Source organism: Podarcis gaigeae (assembly GCF_964106915.1).
Source record: "Podarcis gaigeae genome assembly, chromosome: 2".
NCBI classification, from domain to species: domain Eukaryota; kingdom Metazoa; phylum Chordata; class Lepidosauria; order Squamata; family Lacertidae; genus Podarcis; species Podarcis gaigeae.
This window is the reverse complement of record NC_139679.1, coordinates 93,086,504-93,102,428: the sequence shown is the minus strand read 5'-3', so window position 1 is coordinate 93,102,428 and position 15,925 is coordinate 93,086,504. Positions and strand designations below refer to the sequence as shown.

Here is a 15,925-nt window from a genome sequence, read left to right as displayed (position 1 = left end):
AGCTTGGGACTGGCAAGGTATAAGGTGGGAAAACACAAGGCAATACAAGTGCAAGGATTGTGTGGTGCTCCTTACAGGTAGATCACTTTGATTGCTTCATAAAGGCAGGTCACTTTGAACTGTTAAACTTGCGGAGACATCTTTGGACAGCAAGGAAAAGTGTTGTGTTAGTATGCCTGCTGTCTATCATAACACTTTGTCAGTTTCTCTGTTTACAGGTTGTTTTATTTTCACACCCAAACACTGTTTATTGACAGGCAAAAGACAAAGAACAAATCTGCATATAAGATCTCTAAGTAAGCTTATGCCATTTGACCTCTAACATTTATTGCTGGGCGTATGAAATCTTTTGTACAGTTGTCGTGCTGAAACAAAAGCGGCTTTGAAGAGTATTCTACTATAAGTAATAGGAGGAAAGGGAGGTTGGGAATTTATGGGCTCAGGAGGGGATAATTCAAGTTGGTACTTTCAGAATTCAGAGAAAGCTTCTTGGCTTATTTCAGATAATCTCCTGCAGATTTAGTCTCAGTTACCTTACCTATGTCTAAACCCTAGAAATGGATAGACAATCCAGAAGTAAAGTTTAGTAAAGGCTCTGCACTGCTTCGTTATACTGTGCTTTCTGACCCTGAGATAACAGATGACTTTTCACATCCTTAAAAAAAAGAAAAGAAAGAAGACTACACTATCTTCAGTAGACTCTAAAATGGGCCATATTACTCATCTGTAAAGAAAACTGCAATGCCGCTGTTAATTTAATCAAATCTGCTAATTAATGTGTGACATTGATTTCACCCCAAAATAAAACCTGGAACATGTGATCTGAAAGTAGGAAATGTAAGCTTCCTATGGAGGATAGGTTACAGATGAGAATCTTAAAGTGTCTTTTAAAACAGGACCTTTCAAAGCACCCAAATGAAAAGATAAACACAGTAAGATTAATTTTTAATTAGAATAAATAAAATTGGGGTCATAGCTGTGACTTAGGTGGTTTCCCCCCCCCCCTAAGAATTATGCTGTGTGGTTCATTGGAATTAACCAAATTGTGGAGATGGAGGAACATGCATTTCCTATTACAACGCTGTGAAAGAAGTGTTTCATATCAATTAGTGGTTGCTAAGAATGTAGGATTTATTTATTTATCATTAACTTCTCTTATATTCTCGAGTTTTTCCCACAATCTATTTAACAACTTCTCCCAAAACTTTCATATTTAAGATGAGAAGAATGCAAAGGTAGACTGCTTGTCTGTCTTGTCTCTGTACTCAATTCATCATCATAAGGCAAGGAGGGGAAACCTGTGGCACCTCAGATGATATTTGAACTACAGAGCCCATCTTCCCTGACCATGCTGGCTGGGACAGATGTGGTTTGGAGTTCAACATCATCTTGAGGGTCATAGGTTCTCCTCTTTTTTTCTTTTGAAGGTGAGTAGTCCAGCTCTAGCAAAAGTTAGCTTCATAAAGATTATTGGAGATCCCACAATCTTAAATTTAGCTTTGTGGCTGAGGTGGCTTACATTCCTACCTGCAATAACTTTCCAGGCCAGAAAGCATGCTATTTTAAAAAAGAAAAGAAGGGAAATTAAGCATTTAGCTAAGATGTTCTCTTGGTTTCCTCTTAGGTTAAAACACATCTCAGCACCCAAGGTTGGGTGTGAACTACTGTAGGGTCAGCTGAGGGCTCTGTTTAATTACATAGCTCCTGCAGAATATAGTTCACTATCATATAAAAACAGCTAGCATCCTTGATTTTGGAGGCCTAAAAAGTACACTATCATCAGGCTCAGCAATTGAGAGTCTCCGCATTAGAAAACCAATCGCTCGGCTGACATCCTGGCATTGTAGTGGTGACAGGAGCCAGAATCCTAACTGGTTGTAAGACCATGTTTTAAAAAATAAAGTACAGGTGTCCTGGGATCTTCAAGAGGTGGTAGGTACATATACACAATCCACCAATAGCTTCTTCCCTCAATAGCACACTCCTCTTATTGCAATCAAGGGGCGTGGGTGGCGCTGTGGGTTAAACCGCAGAGCCTAGGACTTGCCGATCAAAAGGTCGGCGGTTCGAATCCCTGCAATCGGGTGAGCACCTGTTGCTCGGTCCCTGCTCCTGCCAACCTAGCAGTTCGAAAGCACATCAAAGTGCAAGTAGATAAACAGGTACTGCTCTGACAGGAAGGTAAACGGTGTTTCCGTGCACTGCTCTGGTTCGCCAGAAGCGGCTTAGTCATGTACGCTGGCTCCCTTGGCCAATAAAGCGAGATGAGCGCTGCAACCTCAGAGTTGGCCATGACTGGACCTAATGGTCAGGGGTCTCTTTACCTTTACATTATTCCAATCACCATAGCTCTAAATCAACCTGCCAAAATAATCTTCTTCTTCATCTCCTTCTTCTGGGGATGCGGTTGAGGACTTAGATTTGTCAGCAGTAGGGAACCTCCAACCCACAGGCCTAATTAGCTGGCCAGGCTTTTCCAGTTCGCCTAGAAGCCCGTTTTGGCCAAGCTACACCCACCTGCTCTACATCTGATGTAACATCAGGTATGAGGAAAGTGCAAGCATGGCTGGGCCATAAGAGCTGCAGACATTGCTGATCAGCTGGAGGCACCTGCAAAGCCCAGAACTTGCATAGATCCATGTGCTATGCAAACTCTGACAATCAGAGGGTTTTTTGTGGGGAGGGAGGCCTTCAAACTACTGCACAGGCGAAACTGAGTTGCCTGACATCCTTGTGACATCAGGTGACTGACATCAGGTGGCCATAACTAGTTGTCAAACTGGGGCAGGGAGATAAGGATCTGGCTCGCCCACCAGATCCAGTTCTCACCCCTGAGATCTCACCCCTGAGAGTGAGATGGGCCTTGTTTGCAATTCAGCATCGTTCTCCTTATATCCTTAACACTGTTGCACTTGAAGAGGCCCCGGTAGAAGCTTGATTTCAAGAAGCACTTGTGCCAGCAGTTGTGTGGGTTGGCCGCTGGAGTAAAAGGAAGATTGCAAAGTTCCTTGCTGTCTTAACTATGCAAAAGTGGGACAGCTAAATTGCCGTCAAGCTAAAATTAGGAGACGACTGATATTTTATCTCAGCTTAGATAAATGGGAATTCAAATTAACAGTTCATTGTTTTATCTCCCCCACCCCACCCCGCCACATTTGTCCACCCAGAAGTGCTTCTTTTCAGATGTGCACCACGAGATGCAATTCTCTCTGTGTGTCACTTTATGTCACTAATTCTCAGGCGTACAAAATAAGAGCCTATTGCACAGCAGCAGATTGACAACTGCCTTTTAGCATTACCTTGTGGCACATATAGGATCCTCCTTTCTTCACTCGGTCAGTCCCGGTCGGGGGTCCTTTCTGTGGATGGAAAAATACCAATGACTGATCATCTGTACAAAACTAGGAGCAAACACCACCCAACGGAGAGGTAGAAAGGAATTAAGAGATGTTCTAATCTTTGTGTAAGCAAACTGCAGCTGCTTGGCAGGCGGGAGGGGGAGGGGGAGGGGGGTTTGAAAAAGCTAGAAAATAATTACATTGCTCAGGACTAGAAGACAGTCCATCGTAATTGCTCCAGCCAAAGCGCAGCAGTGACTGCATCAGTGTCTAATTGCTGCTTTCTTCTGTCAAGTCTGCAGCAAGCATGTTATTTTGGTTTCCCTGGGTAAGTTTATAACATGCTACTCAGAGCTCAGTGACACTGAAATTGTGGTGATGGATTGAAAACGTATTAACAATTAGTATAATTCTGTCCAACTTGCTGTGCTCCTGTGGCATATAGCTTTAAGATTTGTGCCAATTTAAGAGATGCATCACTGTGATACATTCACCTATTTGGTGGTAGTCCATATTCCCATTGCTGATCAGAAGGTCGGCGGTTCAAATCCCCGTGACGGGGTGAGCTCCCGTTGCTCGGTCCCTGCTCCTGCCCACCTAGCAGTTCAAAAGCATGCCAAAGTGCAAGTAGATAAATAGGTACTGCTCCGGTGGGAAGGTAAACAGCATTTCCGTGCACTGCTCTGGTTTCACCAAAAGCGGCTTAGTCATGCTGGCCACATGACCCGGAAGCTGTATGCCGGCTCCCTCGGCCAATAAAGCAGGATGAGCGCCTCAATCCCAGAGTGGGTCACGACTGGACCTAATGGTCAGGGGTCCCTTTACCTTTACCATATTCCCATAATGTGTGCCGCTATCAGCATATCTCTCAGGACCTGAGAAGCATATAGATCTCGCCCCACTCCTGCTTTCAGACAGGTAAAAACAACACACATTAACTATCACATGGTTAAACAGATATTGTACAGCCAGAAAATGTTCTATGGTGGAAAACTAAAATGAACCATGCTCCTGCGAGGAAAGGTTATCACATCTGGGGCTTTTAAGTTTGGACAAAAGGTGAGTAATAGGGGGCATGGCAGAGGTTTATAAAATCTTGCATGGTGCGGAGAAAGTGAATTCTCCTTTTTTGTATCGCTAGAAGTCGGGTCATCCAATGAAGCAGAGTGTTGGAAGATTCAGAACAGGCTTCTTCACACAGTACATACTTAAAACTATGGCTACCAAGTTAGATGGCTTTGAAAGAGTATTAGACAAATTCAAAGAGGATAAGGCTATGCCATACCTCAACTGACATAGGCAGTGTACCTCTGAATACTAGTTTCTGGAAATTGCAAGTGAGGAGAGCATTGATGCACTGAGGTCCCCCTTTCCCATAGGCCTGGTTGCCCACTATGCTGGACTCAATGGGTCTTTGGCCTGATCCAGCAGGTCTCATCCTATGCTCTTAAACAGCATGGCTCTGGGGAAATTTTGTTTGCTTTTGAAAGTACTTGCTTTCTGAGATACCACAAATGGTCGAAGCCCTGGAAAGCCAGTATTCTACTACCAACACAACCTTGCTTGCCAAGGCACCAAATAAAAGGCCTGGAAAGAGATTATTCAGGAACAATTGCATAGCTGCTAATCAACCCAATTTTGAATTGACAAAACCCGTCATTCCTCAAAGAGTATAGCTGGGTAAGAATCATTCCCTTGCGATTTGCCAGGTGCATGTACTTTAGCATTTTGTGATTTAATAAAGATTACAGCTCAGGCAGTAGATAACAAAACCCTGTGTGGAGTTTAATTAATTAAGAATTAAGGTTTAAAAGGACTCATTCACCTCAAAAACATACTGGGCAGAAACTGTAATAACCAACTAATTCTGGAATTAATCTTGAGCTACCTTAATTGTGTCATTTGTGCTATGACTAGGCTATGTGCTCTACTCCATTTTTTAAAAAATTGACATTCTGTACTAAGGTAACCCAAATGATGCTCCAAGAATAGCCGAGCTTTACAACCTGTATAAACAAGGCAAATTAATGGAACTGGTAAAATTATGTTGTTTTTTGGTTTGTTGTTTTAAAAAAGAAAATCATTGCTATCTTGAAGATCGATTCAGTAGAAACTGCTGGATATAAATCTTTTAGTAAATATATCTGATCATTTTGTTTGTTTGTTTGTTTGTTTGTTTGGCTTCTGCTAGTCAACTCAGAAGTGGGAAGAGGCACACAAAGGACTAAATCCTTAAGCAGTGGAAATCTGACAAAACAACAACTGGCCCTTTCCTGCTTTGGCTCCTGGGACCCTCAGAAAGCTCTGCAGCCCTGGGGAACAGCAGCTTCCCAGCAGCTGCCAAAAGGTGATGTCTAAAGGAAATTACTAATGCCGGGAACCTACAGCTTTGTGTAAAAAGAGTGCTTTAGAGCTGAGGGGGAAATGGTGCGCTGAAAAAAGTACCAAACAGGGCCAACAAAAATGACCAATGGGCTGCAGCAACTCCTCTATGAGGAAAGATTAAAACATTTGGGAGTTTTTAGATTTTAAAAGCTGGGGAGTAAGGTGAGGACAGGATAGAGGGCGAATAAAATTATGCATGGTGTAGAGAAAATAGGCAGAAGTTTCCTCCCTCTCCCATAATTCTGGAACCCAGGAGCCATCAAAGTGAAGCTGAAGGGTGTAAGATTCAGGATACTATAGAATTTTCTACCACAAGATGTATCTTACACAGCTTTAAAAGGGGATGATGGGGGGAAAAACATTGAAGGTAAGGCTGTTCAGGGGTACCAGCCATGATGGTTGTGTACTACGTCCAGTATCAAAGGTGGCATGCCTTTAAACCTGTTTCTGGGGAGCACAAGGGCAGAGAGTGCTGTCATGCTTCAGGACTTCCCAAAGGCACCTGGTGGGCACATGGAATTCTAACACATGGAACACATGGGCCTTTGGCCTGATCTATATAGCAGGGTCCCCTAGGAACAATTTGCAAAATGGTGAAATGGGATAGGGTTTAAGATGCTGGCAAGGCAAGGACTGTAACAGAACCATACTCTACAGTGCATGGTAAGGTGTTGTTGGGAATGGCAAGGAGAGAGAAGTAAAAGAAAGCTTTCTAATATTACAAACCTTGGGAAACTTATGGTTGAAAACGATCTGTATGATGTTATTTCATAATGTCATTGGAAGTATTAGTAATTAGCATTGTTAGTACTGCTATGTGTTCTAAATGCATCCAGGGTCTGAGGACCAAAAGAATCTCAAGAAAAGCATATAAGCAAAAAAAAAAAAAATGAAAAGAGAGATCTATGCAGTAATAACTACATACTTCTCTCTTTTCATTTTTTTACTTATAGGCATTTAAAATGCAGAAAAAATAAGGTAGAAAAAATATGCACCCCTTTGTTTCTAGTATTATATGGGAACTCCATTCAGGTCCTTTAGCTACATGCAAGTAGCTGGAGCATCAAGTTGGATTTTTATAAAAAAAAAAAACCTTAACAAAAAGTAAAATAAAGTCTTGAATCAGAAAGAACATCAATGCTTGTCTTGCTTCTGTTTTTGTTTGTTGATGCTGCTGAATCACAGCATCCGTGAAGTCCTTGATTTCAGAACTGCAGGGAATGAGCATGATTCATGCTGCGGTTCTACCAGGACTGAGCTGGAGTCCTAAGAGTCAGAGGAGGGGACAGAAAGATACTGGGACAATGGTTTCATCTTGAATAGGTCTCCTGGTTTGGTATGCACACCTGGGGCTGGCCTTGAGGACAATTCCATCTTCCCACTCTGAATCCTTGGGCTGAATCGCCTGCAGAATGCCAGGATCACGACACCATTCTTGCTTCAAAGGATACTGTCTACACACTTTCAAGCCTACCTTCAGTCTAATGTTCTATATACAAGAATTAATACACCGATGTGTGTTTTATATAAGAAGAACCTGCTGGATCAGACCAGTAGCCTATCTAGCCCAGCATCCTGTTCTCACAGGGGCCAATCAGATGCCTACAGGAAGTCCACAAGCAGGACCTGAGCAAAACATTCCCCACTTCTGTGGTTTCCAGGAACTGGTATTCAGAAGCATAATGCCTCTGTCAGTGGACATTTGGATCCCATCTTTCCTTCCTTGTGACTGGCCCAAAGTCACTCAGAAAGCTTGATGGCTGACTGAAAATTCAAATCTGGGTCTCCTTTGTTTTCATTTGGCACTGTAAGCAGAAACCAAAGCAAATTTTGTAATTCTCTGCCTGCTACCACATCCCAATCTTTTTCTCCCCTGTACCCACTGGATATACGGAGGGTTGGGAGACACTCTCATTGTTCACTACAAAAGAGTTAATAATAATAATAAATTTTATTTATATCCCGCCCTCCCCAGCCGAAGCCGGGCTCAGAGTGGCTAACATCAAATGTATAACATAAAAGCAGACAATCAATTAAAATACATCCTCAAATCAGATCAGGATCAGAATAAAATCCAATCAGATGGCAACCCGCAGATTAGGGTTGGGGACCTTAAATGCTCACCAGGCCCAACTGTTTGTGCTGAACTTATATGGGCCTGTGAGAAAAATTGGGAGGCCACTTTCATGCAAGTTCTTATGAAAGGGGGGAGGGAGTCAGACTGAACCCTGACCAAAGGCCTGGCAGAACAGCTCTGTCTTGCAGGCCCTGCGGAAAGATGTCAAATCCCGCAGGGCCCTAGTCTCTTGTGACAGAGCATTCCACCAGATTGGAGCCACAGCCGAAAAAGCCCTGGCTCTAGTTTGAGTATGTTGGATACAATCCTAAACTGAGTAGACCCAATGAAATTAATGGCCCTAAGGTAGCCATGTCCTTTAATTCCAATGTGTCTACTCCGACTAACATTTGGCTACAACTCTTAATGTCACCAAAGGTTTCAGGTTGATCCCACTGGTTTCAATCACAATCTGCTGAGATATATGAGCCAGCCAAAAATCCTTCTAGAGGTACTTGTAGTTCTCAGGGTCTGTGCCTTTTAACTCCACTAATATAATTTCTGGGAGTTCTATTGCCTTAAAGAACCTCTCAAACTGTGTACAAAATGTGGAAAAGGACCTGCCCACTGCCTGAAACAGGGTTCCCTGTAGAAACATTGTGCCGTCAACAAAAAGTGTGACTGAAAATCCAGGAAGCATGTCTATCAACAGCAACACTGAATGTGACCCGATCTTAGGGTAGTCAGTCTTTTGCTGGTGGAAGAAGAGCAACTGATATGAAAAGCTTTGCAGTCTCTGATTCCACAAAGGGCTCAATCTCTCACAAACATGGTGTGTGCTCAGGATTATAAAAGGATAACCTCTGCTACTAAAGCACAGATACAATGAGCAGGGAGTTGTTTGGATTAAGTGCCCCCTCGAAAGCTATTAATTATATGAAGAGAATGCAAGAGAAGAGTGTTTTGGCAGCAAAGCAAAAATTAAAGTGAAAACTGCCTATTGCAAAATAGGATTAGTACATAGCCACGCATTACTGAGCCACTTGAGCTGTACCTTCTTCAGGCTGCCTATTGCATTACACAACATTATCCCCTTAATGGAATCCCCTTTCAAGTACAAACAGTATTTATTACAGTAGAACGAATTCACTGGTAAGTAGAAAATATCCCATCCTAACAGATCCACTCCCTCTGCTTGTTGGCCTCTATTTATTTAGCCGCAAATATGCTTCTGTAGCTCATTCTCTCTTCACACATACCCTGACTCTAAAAAGAACAGTTAAGGGCTGGTTCTGGAATGGCTTACCTTTTAAAAATAAAAATACCCTCAATCATACATGTGTAGAAATACCATGCAGAATCTTAAAACACATTCTGGAAAAATCTAGGATTAAGCTAAGCCTTTAAAAGTTTGCCTAAATTTAGGAGTGTAATAACCACAACCGATTTATTTTAAAAAAAACAAAGTTATTGTTTTATTTTTATTTTTTTTAAAAAAAACACCTCTCCCTTTCCAAAGACTGCCATTTCTCCCAGATAACACTTGCAGGTCCTCTAGTATCTTTGGCGACATTTGCATGTAACACTGCATCATGGTTTAATGGGAGGAGCTGCTGTTAGCCTCTCATTCTCACACTTTCCCTCTCCTCTTCCTGCACGGCCAGGAGAATGACTGCAGCAGTTTCATTTCCGTTTCCATGAAATCTGGCTCGTCGTTAGAAATGGGACCATAAATCGTTAGAAATGGGACCATAAATTGTGGCTTAAAAACTTGCCAGAGCTTGCTTTAAACAAGCCAAAGCATGAGCTATGAAGATGGCATGTTGCAAGCCTACTAAGGGCAGGCTTGTATATGTAGCTGTATCGCTCGATCTCCTGTCACCCTGACTGTTCCTTTTACTTGCTATCCATTATACCATAGTTTACCCGAAGGAGTAGCCAATGTGGTACTCTTCAGACGTTGTTTGACTACAACCCGCATCAGCCCCAGTCAGCATGGCCAGCAGACAAATGTGATGGGACATGTAGTCCAGTTACAACACATGCAGTTAGGTTATCTGCAAGGTCACAAAAGTAGTGGCCTGAATACAGAATGTATTTGTTTTTCTGCTGGTTTTTATTTAAATTGCGACGACAGATGGGCTTCATATATCAGTCATTCATATCAGGATGATCTGCCTGTGGTTAAAAGGAACCTGAGTAAACAAGCTGTTTCTGAAATATAATTTGCAAGGAACCCTGACAGAGTCGTTTAGATAAACAATCCTTGAACTGAATTGGCCTTTCTTTTTAAAAAAGAGAGATTTTTTCCCTTTGTTATTCTTTTATGTGGATTTTTTTTTTTTACAATATTTACTAAAATTTCCACCAAAACTAGAAATCAGTGAAGACTCGGAAGCAGGACTGCTTCAGAACTGCAATGTGATCCAACAGATCCAGCAGGAACCCCCACCACTGGACTGGTCCTATATAGAGGCCCCAGCGTGCCATATGGGTAGTATATTATTGTTGCAACAAGCACTGAGTCAAGTTCCCACCTAAGTTTATATGCAGGTTAAGGTCATGAAAAGCTAATATTTACTTGTGCTTGCATCTTGCTGCTTGTTTGCCTTCAGTCATAGCGAAAGCCTGAAAATCAGCCTGGCTGATTTGAAAGAGACAAACTAAGGGCCCTATTTGACACCTCCCAAAGACCTTCTGATTATATGTCATTATTCATGCACTGTTATTAATTACTTCCAATTATTAAGTGCCAGCTTGCCGCTGTACAAGCACAGACTTAAAAATAGTTCCCTGCCTGAAAGTGGCTTACAATTTAGCTCAGAGGAGAGAGACCAACGCTGGAGGGACAGAAGTTAACACACATGTTACAAGTACAGTACAGCTCTGCAATAATCCTGGGAGGAAAGAACTATGGAGAAACTAAATTTTGGGTGGGGAGATAAGGTGCACTCTAAGGGAAGATCTGAAAATAGATACCTAAGTGGAGTTGAAACACTTTTAAAAGTTAGAAAGAATTCTTGGATGAAGAAAGAGTAAAAAGATAAGAAACAAAAGGTTGGGCGGGTAAGGAAAATGAAGGAAGAGTTTTGTTGAGTAAACACAAAGAATTTATCCCAGAAAGGAAAGCTGGATAGAAAAATTCCACAGGCAATTTACTGTGGACTGGGTTATTTTATTTTTGGTGAAAAGCGAGGTATAATTTATAGAAGAAGAAGAAGAAGAAGAAGAAGAAGAGTGAAAATGCCATCCCACTCCCCTGTCCAATTTTTTTTTGGGGGGGGTGTAGTTTTGCTGTTTTTTCAATTATGATTTTCTTATGGAAATGGTAAACCTGGATTAAATGGGGAAATTATGTGAGATGGCATGTTGATGAGGACAGTGCTTCGTGGATGTTGTACAAAACTTGCATGCATGTGGTACGCCAAGCCCAAAACAAAACTGCTGTGTGGAAGTGCATCAAGTGAAGGAAACCAATGAATGATGGCTAATTGTGGCAGCAGAGATGAGAACAAGGAAGGCCAGGGAAAGAGGGATGCAGTAACCAAGGCAGGCAAATCAATTAGGTCATCTATTGCAGATTTAGGGATAGACAGATGTTGGCTATTGTAGGAAGAGACAAAAGAAAGGTAGAATTTTATTTTATATTTTATTGATAAAATTTTATTCCTCCTTCTGGTAACCCAGAAACTGATTCAAGACTCAGGTGGCAATAAGAATACATCATCCAAGAGGGAGAGCTCCCCAGAATATATAGCAAGGCTATACGGGAATTATTCCCCCTCTTGGGAATAACTCTACCCACATTTCAAAGGGTGGCTGGGTGGACAGATGCCTGGCACTCTGGTTGGCTTGCTTTGAGGGAGGGATCCCATTAAGAACATAAGAGGAGCTGGCTGGCTCAGGCCAATGGTCCATCTAGTCCAGCATCCTTTTCTTACAATGGCTAACCAGAATCCCCAAGGATGCTTGCAAGCAGGACCTGAGTGCAACAGCCCTCTACCCACTTGTGGCTCCCAGCGACTGGCATTCATCGGAACACTGCCTCTGTCAGTGGAGGGACTGCACAGTCACTATGGATAGTAGCCAATTCACCACTGGGATCCTACAGGACTGGGGAGGTTTCTTCTGCTTTTTCCATGTAGAATCTTGAGGCAGGGGAGTGCAGCTTTATCTGTCTGGCCTAGAGTTAGTCAAGAAGAAGAAGAAGAAGAAGAAGAGGAGGAGGAGGAGGAGGAGGAGGAGGAGGAGGAGGAGGAGTTTGGATTTGATATCCCGCCTTATCACTACCCAAAGGAGTCTCAAAGTGGCTAACATTTTCCTTTCCCTTCCTCCCCCACAACAAACACTGTGAGGTGAATGAGGCTGAGAGACTTCAGAGAACTGTGACTAGCCCAAGGTCACCCAGCAGCTGCATGTGGAGGAGCAGAGACGCAAACCCGGTTCCCCAGATTACGCATCTACCACTCTTAACCACTACACCACACTGGCTCTCAACAGGGTGCTCTTCAGAAATTGTTGGACTGCAACTCTGATCATCCCTGACCATTGGCCAGATGGCCTGGGCCTGGTGGGATCTGGAGCCAGGGGCGCCGACTTATAAAAAATATTGGGGGGGCCCATACCGGGGTCCTGCCCCGGGAAGTTTTCTAAATTTTAGATGAAAATTAGTGAGTTTTAAAGTTTTTTAAAAGTATTTTAGAGTCATATGATCAACATTAGAACCCCGAAAACTCGACTCTCTATAACTCCACACTCCGCGAAACTCGACAAGCCTGAAACACTTTTTGGCTTTGAAAAAAGAAACAAAACAAAAACACGCACGGTATTTTCGTAAAAAGCTAATTTAATTTACAGTAACAATTATGCTTATAGACTATTACAGAGCAGTGAATATATAGCTCTGAAAAGACTGAAATGATATTTAAATAAATCCTAAACTATCATTAAAAGAATAAAACATAAAATATTGCTGTCGCACAGTAATAGCACTTTGATTAATAAGTGAAATAGATAATTTAAGCTTACTTTGAATAAGGCTGAGGGTTCATTAAATAAATATAATATCTCAAAGTTAATGCTTTAATACAGTTAATAAAGTTAATACAGTATGCCTAATACTGTATGTAAATACTGTAATACTGTATGTAAATAACGGGCTTTATTTGGGTCTTACACCCTAAAAATATTTAAGTATTTGAAAATAACTAATACAGTACTATAGTAATATAGAAATACAGTACTAAACTAGTACTAAAATTTCAAAACTGAAAATTTAACATTCTGTATGTATTTAATTCTCTATTTTATAAAGATTTTTAATATCTGACAGTGAGTTTGGAGTAGTCCAATGCAAAAATCCTGAGGATCCATGTGGATCCATGCTTTGTAACCACGTTTTTGCACCACTGTGACCCTAGGCAACAGTGGGTGCGTGATTTTTTTGGTGCAAGATGTAGCCATGGACATGCTATGTGATCTGATGGTGAATTTGGGGTGACCCAATGCAAAGATCCTGAGGATCCATGCTTTGTAACCACGTTTTTGCACCACTGTGACCCTAGGCAACAGTGGGTGCGTGATTTTTTTGGTGCAAGATGTAGCCATGGACATGCTATGTGATCTGATGGTGAATTTGGGGTGACCCAATGCAAAGATCCTGAGGATCCATGTGGATCTGTGCTTTGTTACCACGTTTTTGCACCACTGTGACCCTAGGCAACAGTGGGTGCGTGATTTCTTTGGTGTAAGATGTAGCCATGGACATGCTATGTGATCTGATGGTGAATTTGGGGTGACCCAATGCAAAAATCCTGAGGATCCATGTGGATCCGTGCTTTGTCACCACGTTTTAAATGGGGAGGGAAGGAAAAACACAGAAGGGACAAGAAGCACAAGAGGGGTGTGCGGAGAAGCAGCTGGCTAAGAATGCAGGGGAGGAGTTTAACGGGGTGGGGGGGAGGAAAGGAAGGCAAAAGTCCCCCCCCCCAAGCCAGCCCTCTCTCTCTCTCTCCCACCTGCATCCCTAGAGCACGGAGAGGAGGAGGTGGTGGGCTGGAGCCTGCACGCAGTGTGACTAGGAAAGAATTAGAAGGAAGGACTCGATCCTTTCCTTAACCCTCTGCTTGCCAGGAGGGCAGGGGATTCCCTGCTCTTTGTTGAGTTTGAGCAAACGCAGCAACAGAAGCGGGTGGGCAGTAAGACCCTGAGGCAGAATGCAGGAAAGCAGCAGCTTCCGCCTTCCCTCCGCCCAACTGACCGATCTTATTTTTGCCTGATTTTTGCCCCTGCGCTCCGGCGAGTCAGCTCCAGGGACCACACATTCGCTCAATAACACGCACAGACATTTCCCCTTACTTTTTAGGAGAAAAAAATCTGTGTGTTATAGAGCGAAATTTACGGTAATAATTTTCTTAAATTATTGGGGGGGCTCTGCCCCCCCAAACGAATTTTTGAGGGGGCTCGGGCCCCCTCAGGCCCCTGGAGTCGGCGCCTATGTCTGGAGCCCAACAACATCTTGAGGGTACAACATCAGCTACCCCTGGCTGAACCCTAGAAGCACCCAACAGTGAGCCTAGAGACAAAATGAAAGCAGTACAGAGCCACAGAAAGAGTTTTCTAAAGATAATTCCACACAGAGAGTCTAAGCAGCACTGCTGAGAGTTGGAGCCCAAAATAGATTGGGGGGAGGGGAGGTATCAAGTTGAAGCCTGGTCTAGGGGAAACAAAGTCAGGGTGGGTAGGTAGGTAAGAAGGCCAATAAGTACGTTTTCTACAGAAATTAGGCAGGCTGTGGCCCTTGTTGGCAGACTACAGCCCTGCATCTGCTCGGCATCTTTGCCGGTCACAGTACATCTTGTCTGTGAGCACACCATGTATTTAAAGCACAATTAAAACTCTCTCAAAGAATCTGAGAACTTCGTCTATTAAGGAGGCTGGGAATTTTAGCTCTGTGAGGCATAAACTACAGTTCCCAGGATTCTTTGGAGGAAAGGTGTGTGCTGAAAATGCGCTTTAAATGTATGGCGTACACACAGCCCTGGTTTCTGTGGGCATTGTATCCCTTCGATTCAGAACTAGGTCCATCCCTGAGGCCTAGACTCAAGAAGGAAAACTGAGGGGAAAGTCTTTAGGCCAGAAGGTGGTACTCAACCTGGAAGCCTGCTTCCCTCCTTCAAGCCTGCCCTGCTTCCCTCCATGAACCAGGAAAAGTCCCTGCTAAGCCTGGAAACTGGTTGAGGTGGAATATGCAAAGACAGATTCAAGGGAAAGCAAGTCTCATTACAGCACCCATAAAAGCTTGTTTTACAAGTGCTTCTTTAAACATTTAAACTGTCCCCCATCTGCTAACACTTATGAAACAATCCAAAATGCATTTCAAAACACCAATCTGTAACCGTCCACGTATAAAAATGGAGAGCTCTAACTTGCTGTGGCGCCACAAAGCTAATTTAGCCTTTCGGTGCTGAACTGCGTACAGTTCTGCCCAGCAACCATGCATTTCCAAGAGCTGAAAGGGACTGGAATTAAAAGCCATCTCTAGGTTAAGAAGCACAGTTCATTTATCACATTCATGCTTGGCTGCTTCTCTGCAAGCTGATAAGTTATAGTTGACAAAACAGGAGGAGACAGTCGTTCAAGTCCTTCCTTTTTCTCACATACAACGGTACTGTTAACCAGCCCTCGCTCCACTGGAACTATCAGGAAAAATGGCTTGGTTTGCTACTGATAGTTCAAAGAAGCTACGCTGTTTCATTCACAACTCTCGTTAGCAAGCATGGTCAGGAAACACCAGATACTGAAACAATGCCATGTCAAAATGCTAAACTCCTAAAGAAATAACCTAGGGTCCTTGGAGCTATCCCAGCGGGTCTGCAAGGCTTTGCAACTAGTGTCCCTCAGCTCATTTTCCCCTCAAGGGGAAGAGATAAAGGCTATCCCATTGAGACTGCTAGCTGTGTTTCCTGTTGTCCTTCCCCTCAAGGGGAAAACGGGTGGCTCAGAGTTGGGCAAGGGTGCCCCAACTGCCTGGGGGAAGCAGCTGACCCATTGTTTGAAAAGGGGAATGGGGCAACTGGTTGGCTGTGTGTGTGTCAGGTAGAGTGGCTCTCACTGCTTCTGCATGAGTGGGTATGAGGAGCAGGAA

The 15,925-nt window shown here is 43.1% G+C and overlaps 1 protein-coding gene across 2 annotated transcripts in view; it reads right to left on the bottom strand.

Moving 5' to 3' along the window:
* The window catches only part of SUMF1 (sulfatase modifying factor 1), a 72,753-nt gene that overhangs the window by 16,286 nt on the left and 40,542 nt on the right, over positions 1 to 15,925 (bottom strand). For both annotated transcript variants that reach the window (XM_083725000.1, XM_083724999.1), the window contains exon 8: positions 3,300 to 3,359. In XM_083725000.1, coding sequence (XP_083581126.1) covers positions 3,300 to 3,359 — 60 coding nt within the window. The remainder of the gene's footprint in view (positions 1 to 3,299; positions 3,360 to 15,925) is intronic.